The sequence below is a fragment of the Euprymna scolopes genome, chromosome 16 (genome assembly GCF_053919585.1).
Source record: "Euprymna scolopes isolate OS-2025 chromosome 16, ASM5391958v1, whole genome shotgun sequence".
Taxonomy (NCBI): Eukaryota; Metazoa; Mollusca; class Cephalopoda; order Sepiida; family Sepiolidae; genus Euprymna; species Euprymna scolopes.
This window is the reverse complement of record NC_136497.1, coordinates 50,233,397-50,253,073: the sequence shown is the minus strand read 5'-3', so window position 1 is coordinate 50,253,073 and position 19,677 is coordinate 50,233,397. Positions and strand designations below refer to the sequence as shown.

The 19,677-nt window shown below is 32.6% G+C and overlaps 1 protein-coding gene across 2 annotated transcripts in view; it reads right to left on the bottom strand.

Moving 5' to 3' along the window:
• LOC145295938 (uncharacterized) overlaps positions 1 to 16,926 on the bottom strand; it is a 132,810-nt gene extending 115,884 nt beyond the window's left edge. For both annotated transcript variants that reach the window (XM_080141818.1, XM_080141819.1), the window contains exon 1: positions 16,458 to 16,926. In XM_080141818.1, the coding sequence (XP_079997944.1) occupies positions 16,458 to 16,880 (423 nt within the window). In that variant the 5' untranslated portion in view covers positions 16,881 to 16,926. The remainder of the gene's footprint in view (positions 1 to 16,457) is intronic.
• Positions 16,927 to 19,677: the final 2,751 nt, after the last annotated feature.

Genomic DNA, 19,677 nt, shown 5'->3' with positions numbered 1-19,677 from the left:
GTATGCTTTCAAAGCAAACATTTTTTACACAAAAAACCTAAGATTGTAATTAATGCCAATTATAATTATAAAATTGTTTAAATTTACATGAAAGTTTTTTTCTAAAATCCTTGAATTATGACATTACTTTTGCAGAAAAAATTAACTTAATACATTGCTTATTCTTAAAAAAAAAAAAAAAAAAAAAAAATTTTAAACCCCCCCCAAAAATATTAAATAAAAGTTTAGTAAAATAGCTAATTCATTACTGCATCAATCTATTTTTATGAAATCATGCTCAGTCAAACAGACATTTATATCTGTGGTCATACTTGGCCATATCTAAAAATACTGTTTAAATGAGTCAAGATGCGAGAATTTGTTGGTTTTAATCTTTACCCTCTAATCCAGTTTAAAAAAAATTCTTTTAAAACAAACAATAAGATACAACATGCATTTAACAGAATTTCTAGCATACAAAGTGGGTCTGATAAGCAGAGAGGGGGAAGGCAAAAAAAGAAAAGAAAAGAAAACTGTTCGCCTGCCAGAAGATAGAGCAAGATTGACATACTGAGATAACGGACTAAAGTATCAGACGATCATATGGAATCTAAGGGAAGACGTACAAATAATATCAGCTCAAAACATTGAAGAAAAAGAGAAAAGATAGCCGTAATCTATCAAGAGTTTATAAAAAGTAACATGATGAAACTTATTTTTAATAACAAGGAAAAGGTTGACTGTTATATTGCAAATGAAGAAACTGTTGAATATTTTCCAAAGATGTCATCCAAATCGCAATGACTTTAAAAATCAAATATGATTTTCTTTATAATTTTTGAGAAATGCTTTTTCTTAGCAGACCTAGCAACTGATAAAAAAAAGCTCCAAAAATAAGAAAAATCAATGTAATGACGAATAAATTATTTAAAGTACAAAAATTACATGTACTACAAATACATGGCATGTATAAAGCTTTAAGGAGATGGTGACTATGGATGTTAGCTTATATTTATTTACCACTGGCACTGCAGGAGGTTAAGCAAAGCCAGGTCTTATCACCTTCGTTCTGTCTTGAAAGACAATGGATATCCTCTATAAGGGTAACTGTGCATATAATTGTGAAGCAAGAGTTGCACAATCACTAGCAACACTTTTTTTTATTTCAATTAGATTTTCACCCCAAACAAGGCACATTACCACTTTGGTGTAGGGGGCAACAACTACTGGGGTACTATGTAGAGATTTGGGCAGCAAGATGTCGGTTCACGTTACACTTGAACTTCTGCACATCAGTACAGTTGGAGAAGCAGGGACCTGGAATGGAATTCCAAAGTCTAGCGGTTCTGGGGAAGAAACTACTGGTAGAAAGATCTTTTACATCTAAGGATCTCTGTGTTAAGGGTGGGATTTGTCGAGGGTGTTTACATTGTGGGTGAACAAGTGTCTGCAGTTCGTCAGAGCATTCACCATTAAAATACTTGTAGAACAGGCAGACGGATGCAACATTTCGTCGATGTGACAGAGGCTGAAGCGTAGATGCCAGTTCAGGGCCTATCAGATTGGTGACTCTTTTGAACCTTGTCTAGGAGCGAGAGACTAGTAACAGATGCACCAGCCCAAATATGACAGCAATACTCCATACATGGGCGAATGGTGGCCTTATAGATGTACAGGATACTTTCGGGTGTTAGTAGTTTTCTAGCACGGTAGAGAGAGAGAGCCTATCTTCTTCGCAGTGGCCCTGGCAATGCTTTCCTGAATTGACACTGCTTGATCCGAGTGGCAAGGAGAAGTTCAGGATGGCTAGAAACAATGCTAAAACAGGTAGAGTACATACAGCACCCGATATTCCTATTTAGTATTATCAGGTTCAACCCCACTTGACTTCAGTGAGCTGACAAAAACCAGTGTGTCAACATGATTATGCTGTACAAGGTCAGGTAAGTTTTTTTAAAAACAGCACACTAGATGAAATACATTCTGCTTTTACAAAAAAATGCCTGAACAGCCTTGTCAGCATTCTTAGGTTGAGGCGTCTCAGACGATAAATTAGATCCTCTGAGAGGGTAAACTTTGCAAGACAAAACACAACCATAACATAGCCTGATAGCACCAAAAATCACTGTGGACAGATTGTCAAGGACGTATCTCCGACTGGTAGTTTAGTATATTTTTCTTTTGCGCTGGTGACTGAACATGACAAAGACAATCATACATAAAAATTTATGAATTCATTTCTTTAATCAACAGTTATGGCTAAATCATGTTGACACCGGTTCTCATCAAATCACTAAAGTTAAACAATATTGAGCCTCATTAGTATGTCAAAGGGTGACCAGAATACTAGATGCTGTAACCAAGAATTCCACCCAGGTTTAAAAATGGGTGCTAGCCTTTCTGGGAAGCATAATCAGTGATGAACTAGCATCCTGTAACTGGGATGGTTAAGCCATCTGTTTCACATCCATGTTAGACATTTTGGAAGGAGTTTGAGTTGTAAGAATGCCAAGAGTCAAAATTGGATTTAAAATAAAAAATATCACCAAAGAATCAGTTTTAATGCTAGACTTTAAAATAAAGAGTTATTTTGAAATTCTAGAAGTTGGACAGACCTTATACCTTTCAACTCTGCAGCTCTTCACCTAACACTATAAAACCGGAGATAATCACAAGATTTAAGAGAATAGGAGATTATTACTACCGAGTTGCTTTTGAATGCCTTTAGAAAAATTAGGCATTTAAGCAGCTTTATATACCAAGACTTTACATGAGAACCCTTCTATTTTGGGCTAAGCATCACAACTTCAATTTTCCTCCAATGAAGTGGAAAGATGAAGCTCAAGTTTAATTCAGTTAATCAAAACCAGGATAAAAAAGTATTTTACAAATAGTTACATTTAACTTACAAAGCATATTGTTAAATTATTTGTAACAATCTCACTTGAAATACTTTCACATTGTTTTAAGTATTTTCATCATAGTTTTATTAATTCTTTGTTTAATTGACTTACTTTGGAATTTCTTGTAAAGTTATTTTGAGCAAATTACCACAGTAATCCACACATTCTATTAATCATGTTTTTCATTTAAACATTGCATAAGGCAATGGGGAGTTATATAGAAAATTACTCTTTGCATATAACTAGTTCTGAAGTAACAGATGGCTAATAAAGTTATGATAGAGAAAGCTGGGACAGTAGGAATAAAAGCATTATCATTCAGTAACATTGCAACAAGAACGGATTAAATTCCATATCTTGGGTACCAATCATCACCTGACAGGAGGGTAAAAAAAAGGGGGGGGGGCTTTAAACATTTTACATTCTTTGCGAGTCTGAGCTCAAACGACCATATTTAAGTATTTTACTTCCCTCTCAAAATGTGATCACTAGGGCTATGACAACAGCATATTCTTTTCCTTGTTTTGATTCTCAGGTATATATCCATTGATATCTTATGTTTTTTATGTAGAGAGATGTGATCCTCAGTTGATCGTGTCTAAACTGTGTCGGATATATACTCTAGTAAAAACAATGAAAAGAATATGCTGTTGTCATAACCCTAATGATCACCCGAGGTTGGGTGTGAATATGTTGAAAGCAAAATTTCATTGTCTTTATAAAGAAAAAAAAAATTTGAATTACCAATTTGGGAATTCCCACCCAAAATTACTTTCTGAAATAATTTGCAATTTATTCTATGCTATTTGTTATTTAACTATGCTAATTAGGTGACTAGAGTTACTAAACTAATTTTCTATACAACCGCCACTAACTTATTTTCTTATAAAAATCTGTATATTGTTCTTAGTTTACATGAATAAAAGATGTTGACCTTTAATATGCCAAAATTTGTTAACTTAAAAAAAAAAACAAAAAAAAAAAAACACTTGTGAGATGCTTGGAGAAAAAATAAAATTGTAACGATTTCTAAGTTGAAATTTTTTATCAACTTAACTCGATAAATGACCTATAACTGTTGACAAAAAAAAAAAAAAAAAAGCTACTTTTGAGTACAATTGCTTTGCAATCAAGGAAAAGGAAGCAAATTTAAATGCCTTAAGTATCAACAATTAGATGTTCCTATCGGACATATATGCATTAGTCAAAACAATAGGCTAAAACTTCCTGAAATGTTAAAAGATTCGACTCCAACCCAAGAAATTTTGTAAAATGCATATATTATTTATAACGTTTTACTTTTAAAGATTGGCATAGTTTTGAAGCCTATGTGAGTTTAATTTCTTTTTAATCTAAAGAAAGATATATATAAAAAAAATAAAAAAAATGTGACCCCTCTCCACCATATCAAAATCTTGTTAAAGATGCACAGTTAACTATATAAACTTGCTTTCATTGTTGTTAGTCATATATTGCGCGTACAAAATGATTAGCTGTTAAAATCTACGTCAGCCATATGGACATGATTAAAAAAACAAAAAAAAGACATTTCCAAAATTACTTTTGCATAAATATTTGAAATTAATTCCTTTTATCAGTTATTCACAAATGTAAAACATGACAATCTAAGATTATCTAATAAGTATTCAATACGAGTTATTTGCTAATATATTAAGTGATCCATTTAATTCACTAGCAAAACTATGCAACCTCTGATTGCATAGTTTTGCTACATGATCTCACTCCATTCAAAGATGAAGCAATGTCTGGAAGGATTTTTAAACAGATACTACACTACCCTCCTCAAAATTGAGCAGTAAAAGATAGTACAAGCAATAGTATAATTTCGGTTTCAGAAATGCCAACTACCCATTTAAGTAATCGATAGCGAAAAGTTAAGATTACCTTCCATGAAATAGATATTTGAAAAGTATTTAAAAAATAAAAGCTTAATATGAACAGTGGAAAAAAAAAAAAAAGAATTAATCGATTGAATCTAATACAAGCAATTGAAACCCAATCATTCCCGAGGTTTGGAATTATTTTAGAAAAGCTAGCATTTAAAAAATAAAAAAAAATAAGTGATCCCTTTCCAATATTTGATGAAAGAATTGCTATTGTGAAAAAGTATTAAAAAAAAAAAAATATTAGATTGTGGTCAGGTTAACATTTGACCAAAATTGCAATATAAAAAAATAATAGGAAACTTATTTTCCGCAACCGATGATAGAAGTCAAACTATTTGTATAATATATGCCACCGGGTATAGTTTAAGCACATGTTTCCAACATAAATCTAACCCATAATAAATAATGACCTACACATAAAAATAGTGAAGTGCATGTTATTTAATAAGTAAAATTTTAATACCCCCCCCCCAAAAAAAATGTTATCGAAATGCAGAGATTCTAAGAATTATGAACAGCTATTCATAAAATTTGAACATTTAAAACAAAGATTTGCAAGTTAGAGATTAGAAACATCTTTCAATTTTTCCAACTATTCTAAATTCCTGTTTCACATTTTTATAGAAAATTTGTCAAAAGAACATAATTTTTTTTTATTAAAACAGAAAATGAAACCAAAAGAAATGGTGTTTAATTCATATATATATATATTTTTTTTATGTTCAAAATAAAACGGACTGCTATTAGAAAAAAAAACATGCTACAATTGCTAAATACTTAAATTGAATGAGATGAGAAATTAAAATCCAAGTTCAGTTTAAATTGACAAACTTTATCATAAAAAAAGACTGAAAGTAACAATTATGGTATCGAAATACAGATAAAATTTAATTTTGTAATTAAATTTTAAGAAAAAAAAAACACGAAAAGTGCTAAGTTTCAATATTATATAGAAATATTAGATATAATTTTTCCTTTCTCGAGATAATAAACATTACTCCAAGGGCTGATCAAAATGAATTGATTTTTCTAATTCCTAACGATGCAAGGATTGAAGTATTTTTATGACAAAAATTTTCATAAAAAAAAACAAAAGAAAAAAGTTGTTTGTAGGCGTGCGTGTAGTATAAGTAGGTTAGGTATGATGATACTGGGAAAATGAAGATATGTTGACAAAGTTGTCAGGTGAGAGAGAGAGAGAGAGAGAGAGAGAGAGAGAGAGAGAGAGAGAGAGAGAGAGAGAGAGAGAGAGAGAGAGAGAGAGAGAGAGAGAGAGAGAGAGAGAGAGAGAGAAGAGGAGAGAGAGAGAGAGAGAGAGAGAGAGAGAGAGAGAGAGAGAGAGAGAGAGAGAGAGAGAGAGAGAGAGAGAGAGAGAGAGAGAGAGAGAGGAGAGAGAGAGAGAGAGAGAGAGAGAGAGAGAGAGAGAGAGAGAGAGAGAGAGAGAGAGAGAGAGAGAGAGAGAGAGAGAGAGAGAGAGAGAGAGGAAGAGAGAGAGAGAGAGAGAGAGAGAGAGAGAGAGAGAGAGAGAGAGAGAGAGAGAGAGAGAGAGAGAGAGAGAGAGAGAGAGAGGGAATCTGCTGTTGGCATCTAAAATCATGATGCTGATATTATTTCTGCTGCTACAAGCAATGGACACATTACGGGGTGGGGGTTGCTACAACAGGAGGGTGGTGAGAATATTGTGCCGATGTCTCCACGAGAGAGGATAGAATTAAAAAAATTAAACAGTATCAAGATGTAGAACAGTGATATGAGATTAAAAAAAAATAATGTCTTAGTGGTGGGTGGTGGTAGTAACTCGATAGGGAGACTAGAAAGGTGGGATTAAAGTAAATGCACAACGACTACCAATGCCCCCCCCCCCAAAAAAAACAAAGCAGATGTCGCAAAAAGTGGATATAGACAAACTACGCAAAGTATGTTGATGGCTCAATACCAGCTAAACAGTTAGCCATTTCGAATTTGAAAGTCATGATGGATCTCCCCTTTCTCGCCCCCCACAGAGATAAAATGACGAGGAAGGGGGCTACTAACGATATTATTAAAACATACCAAGAGGAACCTACATAAAAGCTTCTAAATTCGGATATTTATTAGAGCCAATTTCTCTAGGATTTGAATGGGTTATTTTTGCTGCTTGCTTCAGAAATTGTCGAAGTCTACATGTTCCAACATAAGGTTCGTTAGATAAGACACATTCGGATGCGCGTGTGAAAACGTTTCCCTTTGAAGATGGGCGCACATATCACAATACTGGTCTGTTATCGTTAAACATTTAAATTATTTTCTTTTCGCTCGTTTGAAAAGGCTTCAGAATCATTTTGGATTGGTCACGATGGAAACAAATGTCGACTGTTTTTCTTCGAATGTAATTTTTAAAGCATTTTAACTTGAATTAAATTTTATAGGCAAAAAAAAAAAGTCGAGTATTGTGGTTCAGTTTACTCCTCACGCGAAATACATGATTTTGCTAACGCGGTCCTCTTGTCCTCGGCATTTAAAACAAAACAAAAAAAAAAAAAAAAAAAAAAAAAAACGGAAAAATTGAATTTGAATATTTTATTAGATGAAGATTTTGGTCAAGCTTTAAAAAGAAAATTAAATTGATATTTAACGTTCAACGACTAATAGAAAAAAAATCGTTAGTTTAACTAAAAAAAAAAACAAAAAAAAAACAAAAAAAAACGCAACAGTTATAAAAGACGCCCAAATGAACAAATAGTAGAAACGAGAGCGGGTTATTCAATCTATACACATTGCAGATTTTACTGATAGCAAAGAAACAAAAATGAAAGTAGACAAGCCAAGCCTGGTTATTTATTTCTTTAACTAAAAGAGCAGTGGAAGAGATGTCTTCTAGATTACAATAACACATCTTTCAAAACAAACTAATCCCAATTCGACACATTGATAAAATAGTCTGCGATCAAGAAAAAATCTCTTTTGGTAAAGATTATGTACTGAAATCCAATTCCAGCTTCGAGGACTGTCAATGTAGAAAGTGTTCCGATTCATAATTCACAGAAAAACGTTTTTAATGGAAATTTTACGGGGGGGGGGGTGTTCGTTTATTTAATTTTAGGTGAAAGTACATAATAGTTTACACGGATAAGTTTTCTAAATATTTTAATATGGCCTGTAAACTGCGGAAGTAACTTTTCATTTGATTAAAAAAGAAAAATTAAAAATAGTTCATAATATTTCACTTATCAGAGAGGATAATTAGAAGGGACATTTTCTGTTAGAGCCTATACAATGTAGGCGTTTTCCAGTTTGCGAAGCAGCAACCGGAACTGAATTTCAATACTTTTACCATTGTCCAAATTTCTTAGCACAAATGAATACAAGATTTAATCCAGATATTAGAGACAAGTCAATATGGCCCATCACCATGAAAGAGTATAGCGAAGAGAAAAAACAAAATGGTAAACAATTGTTGGTGCTTTTACAGATTACCCCCCATGGCGGACGATATTGGCTCGGTAAAGTCCCGTAACAAGTTATAACAGTCAACCACAACTACACAAAATGAAACTGAAAAATACTGATTTAATTACATTGCCCCCCCCCCACCTCCTTGTCAATTATTGCTTACTATTTTGCTTTGTGATTATTTTTAAAGGATTAAAAATAATATTGTAGTCACTAGAAGAATTATTGTAGGTACTTATGCACGATACGAGACGTGCTGAAACGACGTTAATATTTAGAAACTTTAGGCTTTTTTAAAAACTACCCTGTACTTTCACCTAACAATTCAATACACAAATACTGTAAAAATTGAATTTAACTTGAATACTAAAAGAAAAAATAGCACGGTCCGTATTCCGCATAAGTACCTTTCTGTAAAAATAAAATGCTAGTATAAGTAAAAATGCATTTTATTTTTTAGGAACCCGTTTTCATTTTGTATGGTGGCCTTTCAGTTGTTGTAACTAGTTACCAGTTTTCATCGAACCAATACTAGCAGCGATATGGGATGGGGTTGAACCGTAGAAGCATCCAATTGTTTCCTAATCGTAGTGGATATTAATGATTATTTTCTTCAGAAGAAGTCGCTAGTAAGTTTATCATAAGAAAACTACAAATGTGTTTTCTCTCGTCTAATAATTCTTTACGATGACCGGTTGAAGCGTTAAAAAAAAAAAAAAAATTAAAAAAAAAGTGCATCATTCACAAAAGAGTTTGAAAAAACTAAATTGTAAAACCTGTTAACATTTAAATACGAAATTTTATTTAGGAAGCGCCGTTGAAAAATATCATCCATTTCGATGTTTTCACACATTTTAAATACAATTTGAACTTAACTTTTAATTAAAAGTTTTGTTCGCGATCAGCAGTTTACAATGACTGTTCATGGTTACTTATGAATTTTTGGTACCGCATTGAAGTAATATTTCGCAAGCAATTCTTAACGTGGGAAGAGCGTTTTGTAACTATTCTGTGCTTCCACCTAACAATTTAATAAAAAGGGCACTTCTCCATGACAGTGACACGAGGCGAATGTGTGTATTTTAGTTTCAAGAACGGTCGATAGAGGGCGTGTGTCAGTTGAACAGGGTTCGATAACGCATGCCTTTCTAAAAGTCCGCAAAGATAATCCTTTGGGACGGGTTTTTGAATGAATAAGGGAACTATCCTTTGTAACTGCAAAAACACTATATTCCAAAAGATTTCAATGAAAATCACTCATTGAAAAAAAAAAAAAAAAAAAAATCTATAATTTTTTGATAAATAAAAATCTATATTAAAATTATATTTTGATATGTTTATAGCAATCTTACTGTGAAAAAAAAAAAAAAAATCTGTAAAAAAAACAAATTATTCTTAAACCTGTTTCATGTTTTTAAATTTTGATAAATGTACACAACAATCTCACTGGAAAAAAAAATCGGGTGAAATAACGTTATTTAAAAAGCCATTCTTAACATGGGGAGGGTGTTTTGTACCTATTCTGTACTTTAACCTTACAATTGAATAATAAAAAACTTTAATTAAACTTGGAAATACGATTAAAAAATAGCGCAGATCAGTAAGTGCACTGCAATAGCACCAAAAAATCTTTCCGTAAAAAATATTTTTAAACCTCTATAAACGTTTTATGTTTTTAAAATTCTATTTTGCTACATTGACAAACTATTTTCATACATTAAATCACTCATTGAAAAATTATATTACATTAAAACTATATTTTGATACATTTTTTTTTATTCAATAAATGTTTCGATTTTCATATATTTTTGTGTTATTTCGTTATTACATATTTTTACGTTATCGTAAACACTTGTTTATATTTACGGTTCACAATGGCTGCTAGACGGCAGTTCTCTTTCAAAGAACAGGGGTCGATAACTCGTCGGTTGCTAATATGTCACTGTCATGCAGAAGTGCAAAAAATAAAATAAAAAATAAAAATCGTGTGGTACCAAAAATACATAAGCACCTATTTAGGTTATCGACACTAGTTAGGTTTTAACATCTAAATTAGGTCTCAACAATATCTAAATTAGGTTTTATATCAACTTAAAAGTAGATTTTGCCATTGTTTAGCGCACAATAAACAAAAATGAAGGTATATTAACACTCATTTTAATTTTGTCTACTTTTCACAAGTAGACAGGACAGCTTAATTCATCGTTATAAATATTAATTTGTTTTTGTTAGGTAGGGGCAAAATGAATGTCGCTGCTCAAAATATATAAACATTTTTTGCTCAAAATGTATAAACATTTTGACCCCTCCCTTTACTTAAAAATTCACCAAAAATCAGGAATTTAGCCAATTTTAATGAAATTTTCAATATTTATCAAACAATGATCGCGGAATATAATGAACTAATTATTTTTTATTTAAATCTTAGTGAAAATGTATTTTGTTTAAAAAAAAACAAAAAAAAACCTTTACTGAAGTTATGGTTTTCAGTAAATAAAAAAAGCAAGAATTTATTTTTGCTTTTTTTTTATATATATATATAAATAAAGAATCATGATTTGTAACAATAAAATAAAGTAATTTTTACAGGAACATTACGAAAAAAAGCCCCTGAAGTCCGTATTAATGAATTCGATAGAACTCTACGAAAAATCTATTTCTCGAACTACCAATATTATCATTGAATTAAACACTTTATTTAATATTAAAAAAAAAAAAAAAAAAATTATATATATATATATATATATATAATTGCAAAAATTATTTCTTTTTTACGCTTACATTTTTAACGTAATCTTTACATGTAAGATTCTAATATTTTCATTGCACGCAAGAACGTATAATTAACGTAAAATAATGTTCATATAATCTTGGAAAATAAAGTAAAAAAAAAAAAAAAAAAAAAAAAAAAATTAAATTGAAAAACAGGAACAGAAAAATAATTTAATTAAAAAATGGCAAAATAAACGTTCCATGTCGGTAAGTACGAATGTACAGAGTTGAAAAGAAAACCAGTCTGTTTTGCCCACCCGACTCTTCAACTACCCGCCTGTTTGTGTTTATCAACTTTAAATTTCACGTAACCATTATGATAAATTTTAACGTAAGTCTGTATTTTTCAGTGTGTAATTTTTTCAATGATTATAAATTGTTTTCTTAACCAATTGCAATTCTGTATTAATATTAATAAATAATGGTGCTAACTTTTTTTTTCAAATAAATTGTCAGTACTATAATTAATGAATTTAATTAACTTTTATGCATTTTTAAATGAAAGTCTGCGACTAAAGAAAAAAAGAAAAAAGTCGTCTGTATGCCGAAATATAATGTTAAATAAAGACAAATTATGTCTAATTTGTCCTTCCATAACATATTTCAATTTTGCCGCCAGAGGTTTCATGGATACGATAAACAATGCTCGTTCCTACCAGTGATACATTTTTGGATAATTATTACTTTTTTTTTTTTTTTTTAGCAAAAGTCAAGTACATTTATTGTATTAATTCATTATCTTAAGACTTTAACTTAATACTTAACTTGGAAATAATGCCAGAAAAATGTAAACGCGATTTTTGTCATGATGAATTTTTACGTGAAATCTAGGGTTTTTCAGATTTGAGATAAAATTATTTCATGTATTTTTTATTTCACACACTTTTTTTCTTTGAGAAATTAACTTTAACCTATAATCTTTCAAATACAATAAAAAAGTACTCGAAAATGTAAAAAAATATGATTAACCGGCGTTAAACCCCCCCCCACCGAAGCAGCCATTAATTGCCCATACCTAATTTTTGTACATTATTTTGAAAATATTTGTTTTGAATTGTTCTAATTTTAATTCCTTTGAAGCCGTCGTAGAAAAGACGATTCCTTCCACAATATTTTATATTGAATATGCCATTATATTCAGTTGAACTTCCTTTATAAACACTTCAATTTTATTATTTGCTCTTTACAAACCTAATCTCCTTATCAGAAATCTAATATCTGCAAAAAGTTGCCATGTCACGGCGCTACGATAAATAAACAAAATACGAAAACAGCCTATTTGGAAGCTAACTGCTTCTATATACATCCTCCCATTTTTCACGCCTCTTAGGGAATAACTCATTTTAATTCTTAATTCACCCCCTATCCCATTCACATAAGATCAACACCGGCCATGTTCTTCCAAAATTCAAAATTGTTATTTTTTTAATTTTATCTGACAACCTGTTCAAAAACTGTATACGCCGCATAGTTTTTGAACAGTATTTGTTTGCGACTTATTAGCCGGCGTTAACCGATAGTTTATTTTTTATCTCTCTCTCAACAGGATTTTGAAAGCTACATTTAATTATTACATTTTTTGGTCTTTAAATTCAATGGTGGAACAACACCCATGAAGTTTATTTGATGACTTTATCGAACTCACTACCTGAAGTCGCCACCAAAATAGACTGTTTCCTTTACGGTCATAAATAGCGTTTTAACTTCAGTTTAAACGATTTCACACCGATATAAATGATTGCACATTAAAAAAATTATTACGGCTTGCAGTTATGAATTCGTAAAGGTTTTACAACCTTTACAAATTAAACTAATTTTGTTAAGGTAATGTTTTCGTTAATCTATTTTATTGGATGTACGAAATAACTCAACTTTCAATATTTTGAGGATTTAAAAAAATTTGATACTTCACTATTTGAACCAAACTCAATCTTAACTTCGACGCAAGTTAGTTTAGCCTAAACTGCCGTAAACGACGGTTGTGGTTTGGCTCAGTTCAAATTTTGTAAAAGGGCCAAATTTTTAAAGCCTGTTCAAATGTTTCTAAATAACTTCAAAATTTTAAAGAATCATGAATTCCATTTTTACAACTATTAAAATGGCTGACTTGTTTACGAAGAAACTGAAATATATTCCGATGAATTTAATTTCCCAACGTTTAAAATGATTTTTTAAAACTGATTTTGGTACTTATGTTACCGTGCTGAAATAATGTTATTTAAAAAGACATTCTTAGCATAGGGAAAGTGTTTTGTAATTATTGCATACTTTCACGTTAAATAAAATATTAAAAAATATTAAAAAAAAAAGGGGGGGGGCGGTAACAAGTGCATAAGCACCCTTATTTTTTTTACTCTATTAGCAGTTTTTAAGTGTTACATTAATGGTAAAAAAAAATAATTCTATGTGTAAGTCACGTAATCACGAGAAAAAGTTGACTTCATAATTTAAGTTTCTTTTTTTACCCTTTAGGGAAGGTTATACATGATGTATTTAGAGTAGAATACAGGAAACACGGCATTTTACTTGGTATTAAAACTACCGAACCAGATCGAAATTTAAAAAAAAAAAAAACAAATGTCTGAAATAAATCAAATTTTTCAAATCCTCTTTTCTTTTTTTTTTTTTTCTTGTGCTTATGTTATCGCCCTATTTTTTAAATAGTATTTTCAAATTAAATTCAATTTTTATGGTATTTTTGTTTATTAAATTGTTAGGTGAAAGTACATAATCGTTACAAACACCTTCCCTATAGGTTTCTAAATAATAACATTTCAGGACGGTAACAGATGCACAATTGCACAAGTACTATTTTTTTTTTCTGTAAGAGAAAGTGCAACCATCCTTGAAGTTTTAAAATAAGAATGAAATTTAAATAAGGAATGTTTTTATCAAAGTAAAATGTTTTTAAATATTTGTAAATTGAAAAATGTCGAAGCGTCGGTCAGTGCATTGGCACTAAGCAACATGGCTGAATCACGTTCGTTAAAATGATTTAAAAATTTTCAAGCATTTAGAAGACAATAATAACTTCGTTATTTTTTTTAATAAAACGATCTAATAAAAACAAAAATATTTATATTTTGTTGGTTTCTAGGACAATAGTGGCGCAATTGAAAATGTTTTCCTTTTAGCGCAAATAAATTTCACATTTTTTTCGAAATTTTAATTCGAGGCAATCTGCCAATTTAAAGGCTTCAAACTCCTTTTTGAATGTCGACAGAAAAACAGTCACCATGGTGATCGAAATTCGAAAATGATCTTTCATTTATGCCTACAAAGTTTATAAATAATAATTTACGGTTCTTTTCTGTCCTCGGTCAATGAAGGAGATATCTGTATCCATAGAGGCAATTTTTATTTTATCCCAACAGTGTCCCTTTTCTGTCCGTATATCAAAAACAGTGTCTAACTGCTATCGTAGGAGAAGCAAGTAAACAAGCACCATTGTATTATCGTGGATAAGTTATCCAGGATAACTGAATTGTGATTAAAAAATATGGTGCTTATACAGATCAGCCTTATGGCTGCTCATATTGGTTTAGTAAAATTCCGTAAGAGCTGAAAAGTGGCCACACAAAATTTAATTCCGGTTCCTAAAACGCAAAACAAAACGGTATGCACTTTTGTTACCGCGCTGTTTTTTTTTTTTTTTTCAAGTTTTACAATATCTTTATATTAAATTAAGTGAAAGTAAAGAATAGTTATAAAACACTACCCTCTCATGTTAAGAGTGGCTTTCAGTGCTAATGCACTTACTGATCCGCGCAATTTTTTAAATCGTATTTCCAAATTTAAAGTTTTTTTTATTTTTTTATTCAATTGTAAGGACAGAATAGGTACAAAACACCGTCCCCTCCCCATGTTAAGAATGGCTTTTTAAATAACGTTCAGCACGGATCAATAAGTGCATGGAGTATCTGGCTTTCTAAATAACATTACAGACAGCACGGTACCAAAATAATTTTAGATGATATATTTATATCGGACATTTTTTATAAGGTGTCGCTATTTATTTTTTGCTATGGTTAATTTTAATTATTTCTGTAAAAAATAATTAACAAAGGGGCTAGTTCAGCCCCCTCCCTTACGACTCCCCCCCCCAATAAATTGCATATTTTAGTAAATAGTTGCAATAATGTAAAAAAATAAAAAAATCACTAAAGTTTATTATTTTAAGGGTGGGTCCCATTTTGGTTGCAAGGTTCATTTTTACCTGGTCACGGGGACCGGGACCGATATATACAAGCACACAAAAATCTCATGATCTTATCTCTCTATTAAGATAAAACGTTCGGAAAACTATTCGGTGTTAATGCAGAGAGTGATCTGCGCTATTTTTTTAAAATCGAATTTCCAAAGTTTTATGGTTTTTTTTTTGTTTTTTTTTTTTAAATTTAATTGTAAGGTTAAAGTACAGAATAGGTACAAAACACCCTCCTCTTATGTTAAGAATGGCTTTTTAAATAGCATTATTTCAGCACGGATCACTCTCTCCACGAGTACCAAACTATTCAAACCAAATTCAAAATCGGACGGACGGACACACAAGGACATATTAAAAATAAAATGAAGAGTGATAGCCCCCACCCCCCGGGAAAAAACACATGGAATCAAAATTCACTCTTTAAACGTATCGAAACAAAATTCAATTACAGCTTTAATAAAATACGTAAATAGCTTATTTACCAGGTAAAAACAATTACTTTATTCTTTAATCACGTAAATTATCTTAAGTGAAATGGATTTCAAACTGAAAATCCATTGTTTTAATATTTTTTTTTTTTTTTTTTTTTTTTTTTTTTTTTACTAAAATTTACTTAAAGCAATAGGACTTTCAGCGTGTACCAATTGTTGCGTGATCGAATCTATACCAGGCTTCGGGGCGTTAATATAGACTTTTTACAAAAATAAAAATTGAAGGTTATACTGAAAACGATTTCACTCTAAAAAAAGAAAATTACGCGACTGAAATAAGAATCAACGCACTGAATAGTCGAAGATCTTTACACAAAGAGGCAGAGCGGAAATTAAACATCTGGATCATTTTTTATTTCTGATATACGAAAAGTCAGTTTTTTTTTTTTTTTTTTTTTTTTTTTAATAGATCTTTTAAACAAGCTTAAAAATCATTTACAGCGTAATGAAATTTAAATATCCGCTTTAAATTCAAAATAAATGAGTCAGTTTGTGTATATTTGAAGCCTTTTTTCAAAGGCGGCATTTTCTAAATATTATCAGATTTTGGACGCTAAAAACGTACACAATCCTCAAATTAATTGGTGTGTTACTAAAACGCCGGAGGTGATTTCCATTTTCTTTTTAAATAACTTACAACTTCGGAAGTAACTTTTGTGCTTCACCTCTTAGCAAATAAAAAATAGCAAAACCAATTGAACTACAAAAATAATGCAGAAATAATTGCTTAAAAACAAAACGTTTTTGTTTAAATTTAATTTCTTACCTCGTAAGTGACAGGTGGGACATTTTTTATAATTATTTTTCGCTCTTTATTGTAAATCTTCTTCGCTCGAGCGAGAAGTTCTTCTTTACTAAGTTCCTTCTCTGTAGAGTTTGTGTTATCCCCAACAGCCGTCGTCTCGTCATTTTTTTCGCCGATTTCTTCTTCTCTGTCTCCTTTGATTTGATTCTCATCGACATTGTCTTCTACTACTGAAGACACCGTCGTCATAGTGGATTGTTGCTTCGTATCCGCGTCGAGCATTTCGTTCTCGACCGGCTTTTTCTCTTTTTCTTCTTCACTACCCGACTGGGGAGGTGACGACGATGATGAAGTCTGAGCCTGGTTTATTAAAGTTACAGCCCGTCCCCGTCTTCCCCTAACTTCAGCTCCGGTCGTAGGAGATGAACGTTGCCTGTGCGCCATCTTGAGACCGATCTGACGCCAAGCATAAGATTGAACACTAATTTGCGCATTGCACATGCGCAAGCGGAAGTTACCAGGAATGAAACTTCCGGACTCTCATTCACTGTTGCCAATTTAGCGGTTTACCCGCTAGATCTGGAGATTTCGTCTGTAATTTAGCGGGTAAAATTTGGATCTAGCGGCTAGCATTCTTTTTTCTAGAAAATTTGGAGATCTTTGACACCCACACACCCCCAATTTAAGATTAAAAAAGAAAAAAAAGCGCCTGAAAATACTTTTGATTTAAAAGTATTGATAAATGTTACCTTACGCAACAACAGAACACCGATCACTCTAATTTGATTTTTAGGGGTAATTGAGGTCGCTGACAACGAATCTGATAATCAAACCTGCCGCAAATTTACCATTTGTATGGTATGAACCCCACCCCTGGACCTTGGGATTATTTTGTGCCATTTCACCATCTTCGTTAATGTTTTTCTTACACGTACGTTTGCGTGCGAACGGGCGTAGTGAAGTGTCTTATCACATCGCGTAAGAATCTTTCAAATATCCTTGGACCTCTACTGTTCCTTATATTCATAAATGACCTCCCCGACAAAATTGCCTCTGAGATGGGTATATATGCTGATGACACCACACTCAATAACAGGCACGACAGAAAAACAAATGAACACATATCTAAAGAAATGGCAGAAACACTAGAGGATGACCTCCAATCTGTAGTGGAATGGGGACAAAAATGATGCTCACGTTCAATGCCGCCAAGACTAAACTAGTTTCATTCAGTCATTACAAGAAACCTTCTCTACCACCTATAGCAATGGCCAACGACTCTTTATCTGAGAGTACATCTTTCAAACTCCTTGGCCTAAAGTTCACAGGAAACATGAGTTGGAACAATTACATTGAAGGCATTGCCAGGGCCGCTGCAAGAAAGGTGGGCTCTCTCTACCGTGCTAGACAACTACTAACACCCGAAAGTATCCTGTACCTCTATAAGGCCACCATTCGCCCATGTATGAAGTATTGCTGTCATATTTGGGCTGGTGCATCGGCTACTAGTCTCTCGCTCCTTGACAAGGTTCAAAAGAGAGTCGCAAATCTGATAGGCCCTAAACTGGCATCTAAGCTTCAGCCTCTGTCACATCGACGAAACGTTGCATCCCTCTGCCTGTTCTACAAGTATTTTAATGGTGAATGCTCTAACGAACTGCAAGCACTTTTGCCCCCCACAACGTGAACACCCTCGACAAACCCGACAGGCAGCTAAATCCCACCCCTACACTGTAGAGATCCCTAGATGTAAAAGATCTTTCTACTCCAGTAGTTTCTTCCCCAGAACCGCTAGACTCTGGAATTCCATTCCAGGTCCCTGCTTCCCCAACTGTACTGATGTGCAGAAGTTCAAGTGCAATGTGAACCGACATCTTGCTGCCAAAATCCCTACATAGTACCCCAGTAGTTGTTGCCCCTGATAGTAGCCCCCTACACCAAAGTGGTAATGTGCCTTGTTTGGGGTGAAAATGTAATAAAAAAAAAAAGAAATAAGAAAGTTAAAAAAAAAAAATGTGGTTCATTTTTTTTTTTTCGTCTTACGTAGTTTTTAATACTTTTTTAATTGATCAAAAAAATAAAGTTCACGAGCGGACCGGACCCAAACACAATTTTTATGTTTTTCATACTTTTTTTTTTGTGGGGGTTATTCCATTATAGGACTTGTGTAGTTTAACAGGTGCTTCTGCAGTTTAATTAACCATTTTTCCGTAAGTAACGCGCCGACATTTTCCATTTCACAAAAATTATGTTTACATTAGGCAGCGGGCGGGAGGGGGGGTGCTGGGTTACTTACGGAAAAATGGTTAATTAAACTGCAGAAGCACCTGTTAAACTACACAAGTTCTATAATGGAATACCCCCACTCCCCCAAAAATAACGAAAAATATAAAAATATGTTTGGTGGTTATGTTTTTGTAAACCTTGTTCGAACATGTTTTTCCTCACATACACACACCCACATGTACACACGCACATACGCACACACACACACGTATATACACAAACATGCACACATTGGTGACATCAATTCCTTTTAAGTGAAATCCAGACATGCGCAGTCAGAACATTGACCCCGGTATAAAAGTCAACAACAACGTTCAACTTTCTCTTTCTTCCCTTTTGCCTTGGTTCATCAACCAGGCAAGTTCGCGTCCACAGCTTGTGGCCTGAAGACACTTCCACGTGGACGACTGCTACCATGCACGCGTGGCTTTACTGAGGTCAACCCTCTCTCTCTTTTTCTACATGGTGGACTGCCATTTCTCTTTCCCCTACTTTATTCCTCTTTTTCCACGCGCGTAGTCGTCAATGACAGAACTGAACACGTGTTCCACCTAAACCATTTATTTTCAACAGAAAATAAACGACATGTTTATTTTATTCAGCAATTGAATTATTTTCCTTCCTTCCATTCATTTCATTATTTTCTTTTTGTAGCGAGTTAGGATTATTATATCCTGGTTCGCAACAACCTCTTGTGAAAACTTATTTTAGATCAATTAAAAAGCATTAAAACTATGTAAGACAGAATAAATAAACCACTTTTTCTTTTCTTTTTTTTTTAACTTTATTTGAAATGACCGCTTGAAGATTCTGGTATGCCAACATTCCTACGCGATGTGATAAGACACTTCACTACGCCCGTTCACACGTAGATGTATGTGTAAGGAAAACACACCCGAGGGCGGTGAAATGGCACAAAATAGTCCCAAGGTCCAGGGGTTCATACCATACAAAC